The sequence below is a fragment of the Chiloscyllium punctatum genome, chromosome 39 (genome assembly GCF_047496795.1).
Source record: "Chiloscyllium punctatum isolate Juve2018m chromosome 39, sChiPun1.3, whole genome shotgun sequence".
NCBI classification, from domain to species: Eukaryota; Metazoa; Chordata; class Chondrichthyes; order Orectolobiformes; family Hemiscylliidae; genus Chiloscyllium; species Chiloscyllium punctatum.
The window spans coordinates 41,278,533-41,293,209 of NC_092777.1; the positions used below are offsets into that span (position 1 = coordinate 41,278,533).

General features: G+C 39.9%; 1 protein-coding gene across 2 annotated transcripts in view; it reads left to right on the forward strand.

The window, feature by feature from the left end:
• ccdc57 (coiled-coil domain containing 57) overlaps nt 1-14,677 on the forward strand; it is a 183,516-nt gene that overhangs the window by 75,803 nt on the left and 93,036 nt on the right. For both annotated transcript variants that reach the window (XM_072558516.1, XM_072558517.1), the window contains one exon: nt 11,152-11,352. In XM_072558516.1, the coding sequence (XP_072414617.1) occupies nt 11,152-11,352 (201 nt within the window). The remainder of the gene's footprint in view (nt 1-11,151; nt 11,353-14,677) is intronic.

Sequence of the window (14,677 nt, forward strand, 5' to 3'; positions counted from 1 at the left end):
AGTTCCTGCTTCCCTAACACATGCATAAACTATCTTAATCATTGTGGTAACTTTAAGCTGATTGGTTTTTGAAGACAGGTATCTTCCATTTTCTCACAGACACACTGCCAAAATGTCATGCTTCAGTGCTTCTGGATATGAATATGCCAGCAGTGGATATCAAGATGCTCTGCACTGAGTTGGAGAGTTTACCATAAGTGTTCCTGACCTATTCAGGACTGTGGGAACACAAAATCCTGGCCAGTAATGCCTGCTGTTTTCACTAATGTGTCTGCTGCAAAACTGTAATTTTAAAATGCCACAGGTCTAAAACCCAGAGGGTGGTGAATCTGTGGAACTCATTATGGCAGAAGGCTGTGGAGGCCAAGTCATTTGAATGTTTTTAAAACAAAAATAGATGGGTTCTTGATAGCAAGGAGATCCAGGTTTATAGGAAGAAGACAGGAGAATGGAGTTGAGAAACATATCAGCTTGATCAAATAGTTTGACTTGATTTATTATTGCCACATATACTGAGGAACAGTGAAAAGTATTGCGTGCTCATCATACCCTGATGCACTTATGTAAGGTAATAGAACAGAATATTGAATATTGTGTTACAGTTACAGAGAAGGCACAGTGAAAGATCACTCTCATATATGCGAGGTCCATTCATAGGTCTGATCATAGCAGAGGAAGTTATTCTTGAATCTGTGTTGGCATATGTTTTCAAACCTTTGTAACTTCTTCCTGGTGGAAGAGAGTACGGCAGGGATTTTTGATTATGTTGATTGCTTTCCCTAGGTAGTGAGAAGTGTAGACTGAGTTGATGGAAGGTAGCTTGGTTTTTGTGAAGGAATGGGCTGCATTTACAACTCTGTAATTTCTTGCAATCTTGGGCAGACCAGATGCCATACCAAGTTGTGATGTGTACAGATAGGATGTTTTCAATGGCGCATCTATAAAAATGTAGGCATGCCAAATTTCCTTAGCCTTCTGAGGAAGTAGAGTTGTTAGTATGTTTTCTGGACCGTAGCATCATCGTGGATGGACCAAGGCAGATTGGTGATGTCTACCCCCAGGAGCTTAAATTTCTCAACCACCTCCACCTCAGCACCATTGATGCAGACAGGGGCATGATTTCCACTTTGCTTCCTGAAGTTGATGACCAGCTGCTTCATTTTGCTGACATTAGGGGAGAGATTGTTGCCTTTATACCACACCACTATGCTCTCTATCTCTTTCCTGTACTTTGTGCCATCATTGTTAGAGATCCGACCTACTACAGTGGTGTCATCAGCAAATTTGTAATCGAGTTAGAGCTGAATTTGCCTTACAGTCATGAGTCTGTAAGGAGTATGCAGCCTTGCAGGGTACCGGTGTTGGGGATTATTGTGGAGATGGTATTGTGGAGGTGGTTTGCAGTCTGTAAGTCAGGAAGTCAAGAATTTAATTAAGAGAGGGGAGCAGAATCCTAGGTCTCAGAGTCTAGAAATGTACTTTTATTAGAACAATGGGCTGAATGGCCTAATTCTGCTCCTATAAACTTATGATTTTATTGTCTAAGATGATGTATAAACCACACAAGAGAAAAAGCATATTATCTTAGCCATTCTTGTAAGCTTATTTAGTTTTCCTTCATATACTGTGACTTGAATTTCATGCATGTCCCCTAAAGTTTTATTGACGTCTGGCACATTGGTTCAGTTTAATTAATGCCACAAGTGTATACAGAGGAACCTCAATTATCCGGCATTCAAATATCCAATTTTTGGATTATTTGAACAAGATTGCAAGGTCCCGATGCTTGGCTAAACTGTGTAATCCAGCATTCGATTATCCAAACAAAATACTCCCTGCCCGTGTTGTTCGGATAATCGAGGTTCCTCTGTATATAGAAACCTATTGAGCCTAACTAAGCAAAGTAAAAGTAGCACACACATGAGAATGTATTCGGGAATGCATGCTCTCTATCCACAGTCAATAATTAGTGATCTTGACTGCATTAAATAAACACAGGACCACATTATGCACTTATTCTCTCCTTGAGAATACATGCTGAATTCTATAGCACTTCCTGTTACAAGTTAATAGTACAACACCGCAGTTATATATGGGATTTATAATACGGTTAGGTTTTTGGACTGTGAAATTTATGGTAAAAATGAGGGATGTCATGTGACTTAGTCTGACAACAAACCTGGATGAGGGAACTGTTAAAATTAAAAGATGGCTTTGATTGTTTTACTGGAAAGAATATATGAGGTACTTATGCTTGGATGTAATGCCAGTAGCATTTATGCTTATGATAATTAGAGCATTAGTCTCCAAAGTCCCAAGAGGGTGTTATGAATGTCAGGTTGTAGGCAGTTTAATGTATGCAACTAGCATCTTGTATATTAGTTCTTAAACTTTTCTATAGGGGACTCCTTCAAGGTACAACATACAGCAACAGACTCCCACACCAGAAATTAATACTCTACATCCAGCTACCAGGTGACCTACCTTGAATGACTGTCAGATATCTAAAGTACATAAAACAGTAATTTTAGTAGATATTTTTCAGTGAAGCAAAAGTGCATATTTGATATTTTTATTGCACTGTTGACAACCTAAGGTCATCCTAATACATTTTACTATTTAAATATTTTCAATGCATAATAATTGTTATAATGTAGGAAATGCAACAACCAAATCTCATACACAAAGCTCCCATTGATGACAATTAGATAGATGACTAGATCATCAACTTTGTGCAGTGTTTCTTAATTAACTGCTTTCCTTCTCACATATTGAGGTGGCATAGTGATTATGTCAATGGATTAGTAATCCAGAAATCCAGGCAAGTTCCCTGGGGCATGTTACAGCTAAAAATGTGTTGCTGGAAAAGCGCAGCAGGTCAGGCGGCATCCGAGGAGCAGGAAAATCGACGTTTCGGGTATGAGCCCTTCTTCAGGAATCTTCAGGATTCCTGAAGAAGGGCTCATGCCCGAAACGTCGATTCTCCTGCTCCTTGGATGCTGCCTGACCTGCTGCGCTTTTCCAGCAACACCGTTTCAGCTCTGATCGCCAGCATCTGCAGTCCTCATTTCCCCCCCCATGTTACAGCTAATAAAATTTAAATTCAGCGAATAACTTTTTGGAGTTAAATGCTAATTTCAGTGATGGCAACCATGAAATTATCATTGATTATTGTAAAACAAACCCCACTATTGAAGTATTGTGTGCAATTCTGGTCTCTTTCCTATCGGAAGGATGTTGTGAGACTTGAAAGGGTGCAGAAAAGATTTGCAAGGATGTTGCCAGTGTTGGAGGATTTTAGCTACAGGGAGAGGCTGAATAGACTGGGGCTGTTTTTCCCTGGAGTGTCGGAGGCTGAACCTATGCCGTCTAGATCTGGACTCCCCACCGCTCCCCCCCCCCCCCACCAATCACCCCCACCCCCCCAGGAAAAGACCTTGTCTGTTTATCCTATCCATGCCCCTCATGATTTTATAAACCTCTATAAGATCACCCCTCAGCCTCCAACACTCCAGGGAAAACAGCCCTAGTCTATTCAACCTCTCCCTAAAGCTCAAATCCTCCAACCGTGGCAACATCCTTGTAAATCTTTTCTGAACCCTTTGAAGTTTCACAGCATCCTTCCAGTAGGAAAGAGACTAGAACTGCACGCAATATTCCAAAAATGACCTAACCAATATTCTGTACAACTGCAATGTGACCTCCCAACTCCTTTACTCAATGTTATGACTAATAGAGGAAAGCATACTAATTGCCTCCTTCACTAACCTATTTACCTGCGACTCTTCTTTCAAGGAACTATGAACCTGCACTCCAAGGTCTCTGTGTTCAGGAACAGCCCCCAGGACCTTGGCATTAAGTGTATAAGTCTTGCTCTGATTTGCTTTTCCAAATTGCAGCATCTCTCATTTATCTAAATTAAATTCCATCTGCCACTTCTCATCCCATTAGCCCATCTGATCAACATCCCAGTGTAATCTGAGGTAACCTCCTTCACTGTCCACTACATCTCCAATTTTGGTTTCATCTGCAAACTTACTAACTATACCTCCTATGTTCACATCCAAATCATTTATATAAACTATGAAAAGCAATGGACCCAGCACTGATCCTTGTGGTACACCACTGGTCAGAGGCCTCCAGTCCGAAAAGCAATCCTCCACCACCACCCTCTGTCTACTACCTTTTGAGCCAGTTCTGTATCCAAATGGCTAGTTCTCCCTGTATGTCATTAGGTCTAACCTTGCTGACCAGTCTGCCATGGGGAATCTTGTTGAACGCCTTACTGAAGTCCATATAGATCATGTCTACTGCTCTGCCCTCATCAATCCTCTTTGTTACTTCTTAAAAAAAATTGACTCAAGTTAGTGAGTCATGACCTCCCACGCACAAAGCCATGCTGCTTATCCCTAATCAGTCCTTGCCTTTCTTTCCAGATACCCTCCAACAACTTGCCCACCATGGATGTCAGGCTCACTGGTCTATAGTTCCCTGGCTTGTCCTTACCACCTTTCTTAAATAGTGGCACCATGTTAGCCACCCTCCAGTCTTCCGACACCTCACCTATTGATGATAGAAATATCTCAGCAAGGGGTGCAGCAATCACTTCCCTAGCTTCAAACAGAGTTCTAGGGTACACCTGATCAGGTCCTGGAGATTTAACCAGATTTATCAAGACATTCAGCACTTCCTCCTCTGTAATATGGACATTTTTCAAGATGTCACTATCTATTTCCCCATATTCTATACCTCCCATTTCCTTCTCCACAGTAAATACTGATGCAAAATACTCATTTAGTAGCTTCCCCCATCTCCATTGGCTCCACACAAAGGCCGCCTTGCTGATCTTTGAGGGGCCCTATACTCTCCCTAGTTACCCTTTTGTCCTTAATGTATTTATAAAAACCCTTTGGATTCTCCTTAACCCTATCTGGGGAAGGGGAGGGGGTTTATGGTACACTCCAGGGAAAGAGTCGGGGAGAGAGAGAGGACAGGAGATCGGATGGTGCCTGGACTATTCAGGACTATTCTCGGCAGCATTTCAGTGAGTCGAGTTAGTTTTAATCATCGTACCTGCAAACAAAAGATGCGATCAGGGTTGAAACAGCTCATTGATGTAATGTCTCTATCGAGACCTCAAGATCTCCTTCGGATAATCTGAAATTCAGATAATTGATATGCTGATAATCGAGGTTCCTTTGTACTCTTCTAAGGATTCATTAAATCTCTCCTGTCTAGACTTGTCATATGCTTCCTTCTTTTTCTTAACCAAAACCTCAATTTCTCTTGTCATCCAGCATTCCCTACACCTACCAGCCTTTCTACTTACCCTAACAGGAATATACTGTCTCTGCACTCCTGTTATCTCATTTTTGAAGGCTTCCCATTTTCCAGCCGTCCCTTTAGCTTGCGAACATCTGCCCCAATCAGCTTTTGAAATATCTTGCCTCATACTGTCAAAGTTAGCCTTCCTCCATTTTCGAACTTCAACTTTTAGATCTGCTCTATTCTTTTCCATCACTATTTTAAAGCTAATAGGATTATAGTCACTGGTCCCAAAGTGCTCCCCCACTGAACTCAATCAGCCCTTCTAACTTCATGATAACATTTTTTCATAAATAGTTTGAGTAGTTCCAATTCTCTGTCGGTGAGATTTATATTGTCTGTGCTATTGTAGGTTCAAGATATTGCTATCCCTTTCAGAAATGTTGGTATTTAAAATTTCTACAACAGGTGTTTATTTTAAATCTATTATGTAGGGTCATATGCTATGGATTGTATTGTTTATCCCAGATAAGTGCCACACCAATTCTTCTCAAATGTTTGATCATTTGTCACTGCAATAGCTTCAAGGCTCCTCTATGGAACCATTCATTCAGCCTTTTAGAGAAGTAAAACATAGTATTGGAATTGTACGGAGTGTGTAAACACATCTACTTATGATTATCAGGCTGTCTTCTGAATTCAGTACTACTAGTCACTCCTTTAAATGGATACATTGCCAAGAATTGTGTCATACAATGCCCTTCTTAAAGCACTGCTTAGATAACCCGGGCTCAAAAATAAGGCATAACGTCAGTTCGCTTCTGTCAGAAGTATGCATTGCTACCCACCATTCTGAATAAGGACAAATTTATCCCTTCTTTACCCACATCTGAAGCAGGTATCAATCTCATGATATATTCAAGTAATTGGTTTAATGTAGTTAAAATTCTTGCTCCACAATTAGTTTTTCCTGATGCACCCACCCCATTGCAGATGAGTAACCATGTTAAAGTGTCTTTGTGGATCTCTGGAACCAACCCAAAACACCCTTCTTCACTCTTGCTCCTGGTTTGATCCAGCAATTCCCAACACAAGCCAAAGAATCTGAGCCCTGGAGTAAGTTCTTCAGACACTTACTAAGTGGCCCTGAACAACCTCTCCTGAAAACTGAGATCCTCAAGACCTACAACTTTAGACATATAGTGACATGTTCCCCTTCTAAATTTGAATAATTTTGGACAAAATGTCTCTGCCTCTTTTCTGGAGAATTTTCCAAAAACCTTAGAGAGACTATAAAAGTGGGTTTTTAAAAACCATTTTACATACATGCATGTTGTTTTTCAGGTATGTAGTTCTATCAATGCAAATCCCCTCCCTGATGGTGTGTATTGTCAGGCAATTTAACTTCAGGGAGGTGGTGATAGGTGACAGTTCAATACATACTTTATCCATACCAAAACCTCTCAAAGTGGCTGTACTCTTATAAATGATCATCATTCAAGGAGTTTTTACAGGTAGCAATGGGGAAACGTTGAAGTCTTTGCTGTCTGTGGTCAATATGTTTTGAATGTGTCTATGTTTCTAAACCCATGAATGTGTCATCCATTTAATAGTCAGCAGCCAACTTCAGTGGGCTGAAATCAAGATTGCGATCATGAAAAGACACATTTGAAACTTCTCAACTTTCACGCTTCAGAACAATTCACAAGAATAAGAATAAAGGGGTAAAACAAAATTTATACTGTATGAGAGGAGTGCTGATTGGTTGGCAGGTAGCCTTTGCCATGTAGAATGCAACATTAACTTGATTTTATATATCAAACCAGTCAACCTGCCATTATTGAAAATTGTGAATGTGCAAGAGACCAAAATTAGAATGAGTCTGAGAGCTCATTAGTTTGTAGGATTGGAGGATATTTTCACGATGGTATGGCTGAGTTATGACAGGATTTGAAAACAAGGGTGACATTTTTAAATTAGAAGGGTTCCTGAATCATAAGCTATTTCAGTGATCAGTGAACATAGAAGTGAAAGTTGAACAGGACTTGTGTGAATTAGGATTATAGCAGCAAAACTAATTTTGGGTGAGCTGTAGTTTGAAAGTTGGCCAGGACAGCATTGAAATAGTCAAGTCGTGATGGCTACAATGTTTGAAACAAAATTTGATAATTTGTGTCTATGTTGATTGTAATAAGCAAAATAATCAAATGCATGTATCTGAATTGAAGTTAAAATACTTCTTCTTTATTTGGCGTTTGACTTTATATCATCCATACTGAGGATTAACCAAAGAGTCATTCAGCACAGAAACGGACCCTTTGGTCCAACAAGCCCGTCCCAACTGTAAACTAGTCCCACCTGCCTGCACTTGGCCCAAATCCCTCCAAACATTTCTTATTCATGTACTCATCCAAATGTCTTTTAAATGTTATAAGTATATCTGAATCTACCACGTCCTCTGAAATTTCATTCCACTGTCCAGATTACAGAGGAGGAAGTGCTGGATGTCTTGAAACGGTTAAAGGTGGATAAATCTCCAGGACCTGATCAGGTGTACCTGAGAACTCTGTGGGAAGCTAGAGAAGTAATTGCTGGGCCTCTTGCAGAGATATTTGTCACAGGTGAGGTGCCAGAAGACTGGAAGGTGGCAAATGTGGTGCCACTGTTTAAGAAGGGTGGTAAGGACAAGCCAGGGAACTATAGACCGGTGAGCCTGACCTCAGTGGTGGGCAAGTTGTTGGAGGGAATCCTGAGGGACAGGATGTACATGTATTTGGAAAGGCAAGGACTGATTAGGGATAGTCAACATTGCTTTGTGCATGGGAAATCATGTCTCATTAAACTTGATTGAGTTTTTTGAAGAAGTAATAAAGAAGATTTTGAGGGCAGAGCAGTAGATGTCATCTATATGGACTTCAGTAAGGCGTTCGACAAGGTTCCCCATGGGAGACTGATTAGCAAGGTTAGATCTCATGGAATACAGGGAGAACTAGCCATTTGGATACAGAACTGGCTCAAAGGTAGAAGACAGAGAGTGGTGGTGGAGGGTTATTTTTCAGACTGGAGGCCTGTGACCAGTGGAGTGCTACAAGGATCGGTGTTGGGTGCCCTACTTTTTGTCATTTACATAAATGATTTGGATGCGAGCACAAGAGGTACAGTTAGTAAGTTTGCAGATGAACCCAAATTGGAGGTGTAGTGGACAGCGAAGAGAGTTACCTCAGATTACAACAGGATCTGGACCAGATGGACCATTGGGCTGAGAAGTGGCAAATGGAGTTTAATTCAGATAAATGCAAGGTGCTTCATTTTGGGAAAGCCAATCTTAGGATGACTTATACATTTAATGGTAAAGTCCTAGGGAGTATTGCTGAACAAAGAAACCTTGGAGTGCAGGTAAATAGCTCCTTGAAAGTGGAGTCGCAGGTAGATAGGATAGTGAAGAAGGCGTTTGGTATGCTTTCCTTTGTAGGTCAGTGTCTGGAGTACAGGAGTTGGGACGTCATGTTGCAGCTATAGAGGGCATTGGTTAGGCCACTATTGGAATATTGCGTGCAATTCTGGTTTCCTTCCTATTGGAAAGATGTTGTGAAACTTGAAAGTGTTCAGAAAAGATTTACAAGGATGTTGCCAGGGTTGGAGGATTTGACCTATCGGGAGAGGCTGAACAGGCTGGGGCTGTTTTCCGTGGAGCGTCGGAGGCTGAGGGGTGACCTTATTGAGGTTTACAAAATTATGAGGGGCATGGATAGGATAAATAGACAGTCTTTTCCCTGGGGTTGGGGAGTCCAGAACTAGAGGGCATAGGTTTAGGGTGAGAGGGGAAAGATATAAAAGAGACCGAAGGGGCAACTTTTTCACGCAGAGGGTGGTGCGTGTATGGAATGAGCTGCCAGAGGAAGTGGTGGAGGCTGTACAGTTGCAACATTTAAGAGACATTTGGTTGGGTATATGAATAGGAAGGGTTTGGAGGGATATGGGCCGGGTGCTGGCAGGTGGGACTAGATTGGGTTGGGATATCTGGTCGGCATGGACAGGTTGGACCGAAGGGTCTGTTTCCATGTTGTACATGGAAACTCTAAACTACTGAGTCAAACAAAAATTGGCCCAAGTCTTTTTTTAAAAATCTCTTTCTCTCTCTCTCTCTCGCTGTTTTTCTTGCTCTTTCTCTTTCTCTCGCTCTCTCTCTCTCTCTTCCCCCCTCACACCTTAAAAATATGCTTTCTAGTCTTGAAATCTCCCACCCAAGGGAAAAGACACTTACTATTCACCTTATCTGTACCCCTCGTGATTTTATAAACCTCAATAAGGTCATCTCTCAACCTGCTAAGATCAAGTGAATAAAGTCCCAGTCTCTTCCTATAACTCAAACTGTCTATTCCTGGCAACATCCTGGTAAATCTCTTCTGAACCCTCTCCAGTTTAATAATATCCTCCCGATAAAAGGACGACCAGAACTGTACACAGTCCTCCAGAAGAGGTCTCACCAAGGTCTTCTAAAACCTCCACATAACATCCCAACTCCTATACTCAAAGGTCTGAGCAATGAAGGAAAGTGTGCTGAACACCTTCTTTACCACCTATCCAAGTGTGATGCAAACATCAAAGACTTATGTACCTGAACCCCTAGGTCTCTCTGTTTTACAGTGCTACCAAATCCCTTCTTTTGGTTGTGTAAGCCCTTGTTTGTTTTACCAAAATGCATTACCTTTATATATCGGTACTTTATATACATTAAATGCAAATGTTGCTAAGAATGTCATTACATGATGTCCAAATCTATGAGTACTATTTTAAGAGTCAACACTGAGTCCTAATAATCTTTTCTCAGTTAAGACAAGTTTGGAGAACATTGTATTCCTTCCTTTTGAAATTTTCCTAAAGAAGCTGTCTTCACTGTCCCTTGGTCACTTGTTCCAATATCACAAACAAGGGAGTCTAATCTAATGAATCACTCTGGACTGCTCAAATGGTGGATTTCATTAAGCTAAATCTGATGCAGTCCTCAACTACATTGAACACGAATTATTCTTGATAAAGTTTCGGAGCCTGAAACTGCTTGTTTCTTGATCCACTATCTCAGCTCTGAAATCAAACCTCAATTTTATGGTTCTAATAGTTCATTCTGCTATTGAATTTTTTGAAAAGTATTTTATATGAACTGCATGCCTTTAAAGGATTGCACTGCTAGCCATTTGACATATTTTAATATTATGTGGCATTGGTGTGAACTGCAAAGAAGAGGCCATTACTTCAATCGAACGTAGAGTTGATGTGTTTTCTGTGTTCGTATTCTCTATTGAAACAGGTTTGAGAAATTCAAAAATATTCCATTTTCTATTAATCTACAACCCAAAATTAACTTCACGTTTTCTATTAATTGATGCCTATTTAACAGCATTCTTTAGGGAAGAAATTTGCAAGGGTTTTTTTTCTAGTGAATGTTGAGGTATGAATTGTAACATGCTGGGAAAATTTTTAATTGTGTTTTTTTTCCTACAGGAACCTGCTATGTTCATGAACAAGAGACATTTTCACCACTAATGAGCATATTGTTCAAAATTTTTAAAAATTAATTTATTGGGTGCGGACATTGCTGGCTAGGCCAGCATTTATTACCCATCCCTTTCCTAAAGGACATTAGAGAACTAAATGTTTTTTTCTGATTATCAACCATGGCGGCCATTACAGATTTTTATTAAGTTCAATTTCCGCTATCTGGCATGGTAGTGTTTGAAGCCAGGTCCCTAAAACATCACCTGATCTCTGGTTTAACAGTCTAGCAATAGTAGCATCAAGCCATCACATTCCCCTCAAAATAAAGAAACATTTTTATTTTAGTAACTGCCTTTTTCTTTGAAATTAAAAGCTCTAATATTTCTTTAGACATTGTGAATTGGATCGTTTTGCTCGTGAGAGAGATACAAAACTTGCTACTGTAAGGGAATTACATTCAGAACAGATTAGAGAGCTGGAAAACAATATACGTGAACTGCAAATGAGTTTGGAGACAGTTGAAATGGAGAAACGACGAATGGAATGGAGCCATGCAGATGCTACAAAGGAGAAAGATGATGCTATTGAGAAGTAAGTGTCTGTTCCATTCCTTGAAGTAGTCAATCTCTTATGCTATTTCACCAAATACAATATTCATGTTTGAAAGGATAGGCTGTTGTGAGAATAATTGGATCCAGTTGTGGAATATGGGTTGGGGAGGGTTTAGGATGGAAGGAGTTAAGAGCAAGAGAATGAAGATGGTGGTAGGGAACAACTGGAAGAAAGCATGCAAGAAAGAAGAATGGATGAGGTGGAGTGGGAAAGATGGAGTGGGAAAGATGGAATGCTGGGAGATCAGAGACAGGGAAATGATCTCTTCAGAGAAAGTCAACCAAGAACTTCTATCTCCCCACAGCCTGAAATTTTATGTTTGGTTCTATTAGAAGGAATGAAAATGTTTAAGCTCCAACTATTATAATTTCTTCAATGCGAGGCACTAGACTTGAAGATGTAACATTCTTAATCTTTATAAAAAATTTATCACAGCACCACCTACAGGTCTAACTTTATGACAGGCAAGATAATGGGTTTTTTCCATCGAGCAATATTGACTGAGTGTTTTAAGTGAAAAGCACATCACATATGTTGAAGTTAATATGTAACTATGATCTTTGTTGCACAATGATAGTTAAGATCAGATTGCATATTTTGGCAAATGCATGGTTCGAGGATAAGAGAAATAGAGAGAGGAAAAGCTAAAATCTGCAAGTTGCTTTGCCCAACATGTCACAGACTACCCAATTCCTGATTCATTTCCCCTCTTACAATTACACATCTTTTCAACTGCATTTCTATCTGCACCAATCCCATTCTACTGATTGTATGTGTTCTCCCCCAGTTTTCCATTCCTCAAGCTCTCAACCCCTGTTCATGTCAATTCATTTTCCTCAGCTCCAATGCCTTTACAATCCTGTGATCATTCAACATTTTTCATAAATGGGAGTTGAAGCCATGTACATATATCACTTAAAGATTTGCCAAAAAATTAAAGTTCCAAATTTGGTGCTACAAAGTGCAGGCAGAAAGCAGAAATGAACCAGGCAGATCCTGGAGTACCAGGATCAAGATCAACAAAATATCTGTTTAAAGCTTTATGTTGGATTGCTTAAATTAAACTCTGTAAAAAGCAAGATAATTTTCAGCTAATATTTATTGGATGAAATATTTGAAATATAGAACTTGTCTTTGCTCTCTTAACCACAGCTGTGTCCTTTAGTGTGACCTAGCAAGAATTGTAATGCCAATTACATTTCCTAATACAGTAAAAATACACTTAATGGGTATTCTAAAAAAAGAAACATCAGTTTAAATAGAACTGTTGCCCAGACATAGTTCTGTTCAATGCTCATTGTACAGAAAATGCCTGATAGGAATGATTGGTAACGAATGAGCATTTTTTGTTTGCAGGAGAGTTTTAGTTGGATTCTTTTATGTAATATGTACTTTAGTGTTCTTTCAACAAACACTTCTCACATCTTCATTGCATCTGTGCAACATTGCATTTTTTGACAGGTACAGAATTGTTTGATCTCCTTCCTTCAACAGTTTGTTAAAATTGTTGAATTATGCCCATTTATTTATATACACAATGCATTTTGGGTGCTATTATATTATTTACACAATAAGTAATTTCTTATTGCCTTTGCCTTTGCCTTTGCATGCTGATCAGTAACCAAGAGCCTTCACGCTTATTGTCCACATCATCCGTTTTCTCCTATCTTCAAAGTTCTCCTTCTATCTAAACCTTTGCTTTAGGTTTCTAACCTTTTTTCAATCTTTTCATTGGGAACTGCCAGCAGTCTCAATATAACTGCACCGCTCCTGGATTCTAACTTTCTCCCTCTAAACCTGCCACATCCTATTCTCTCGGATCTCCCTGTTACTTTTTAAATTAAATCTGCTGTCAAAGGTGTTAGTTGGAGTACCTACTTCTATATACAGTTTCAGAGGTGGGATTCCAATTCTTTTACCCTCCTTTGAACTCCACAGGTCCTTGACCTCTCCCACAGCCTCCAAACTCAGTCCACCAACCACGAGTAGCCCACTTCTACCTTCTTCCAAAGATCCTCGAACATGATCATTCTGGTAGACTCATCTTTTTAACCTGTTCTTGTCTCTCAGAACTGATTTCTTACTTTTTAAACTTTTTTCTCCTTCCACCCTTTGCTCAGCCTCCTCCAACTCATGGATTTAAATACTTTTTTGCCATTTGAATGGTCTCCAGTTTCTTTGTCACCAGTTTCCATGTCAAAGCGACCAGCTGTGATGGTGGAGATTTAAATCTGCAATCATTACACACCGCTGCAAAAGGGTGTATATTTTGACTTGCCCTGACAATCCTACACTGAATGGGTACTGTTTCTGAAGGAGCCAGGATCAGAATTCACAACTAGGAATGTGAAGGTCAGTCCCAATGGGAAAAATAGGGGCAGAGTGGCATTCTGATACAGAGTGAGATAATTGCCACACCCAGAATAGCCAGGCCATTTACTTGATTCTTCTTCCTCATTCCAGGAGCTTCTGTCAAAGGTTGGAATGAATCTATATTGTCAGTTGTGAAAATCACTTTTTTTCCATTTTAAGACTTATTTTTTTCTTTCTAATATTCAATGTGCTTTATAAATATAAATACAGCTGTATAAATATTATGTGCCCTGTCGTGCCTTGTCCAGTATTAACCATTATTTATACAAGAACGTTGATCTTATTGTTGGGTTGATATTTTACTTTGAGAACTATTCTTAGCCATTTTTGTTTGAAGTCCATTCTTAAACATTTCCAGCAGGAGTTGCTGGTTAGCAGAAGTAGTTTACAAACTATGGGCTGACATTTATCAATTTGAAGTGTCAATCTTAGCATTTTCATCGAGGGCTTCTCTCTGTGGGCTATGTTCTCCGAGCACTTACCTCATTACTTTTGCACCATTTAAATGGCGCCCCCAACTTGTCCAATCTTCCTCGCACCAGAGGTCAGAAGTATTCACCACTGTAGGGACCTCCCAGGACTCCCAGCACAGGTGCCATTTTTTAAATCCCAGCCATGCTGTTGATCAAGCATTGTCAGCTAGAAATTGCCCTTCACTGCTTGGTGTGATGGAAGACAAAAGAAATGCTTCATAGGGCACATTAGTAGCATGGCTGACACTTCATTGCAATTACAAGTATGCATTCATAAATATCTTGCTATTTAGGAAAAAATACATGGTATAATAACTCAGGATACCTGCCTGGAAAAGACCATTGTTTATTGTTGAGCACCAAAATAGAGGCAGTGCTGGTGGCGTATATATGCTAGTGCCAGCCCAGGGCCAACAGTTTTGCAGACCCATCCCTAGGTCTGCTTTATAATGGGCCCA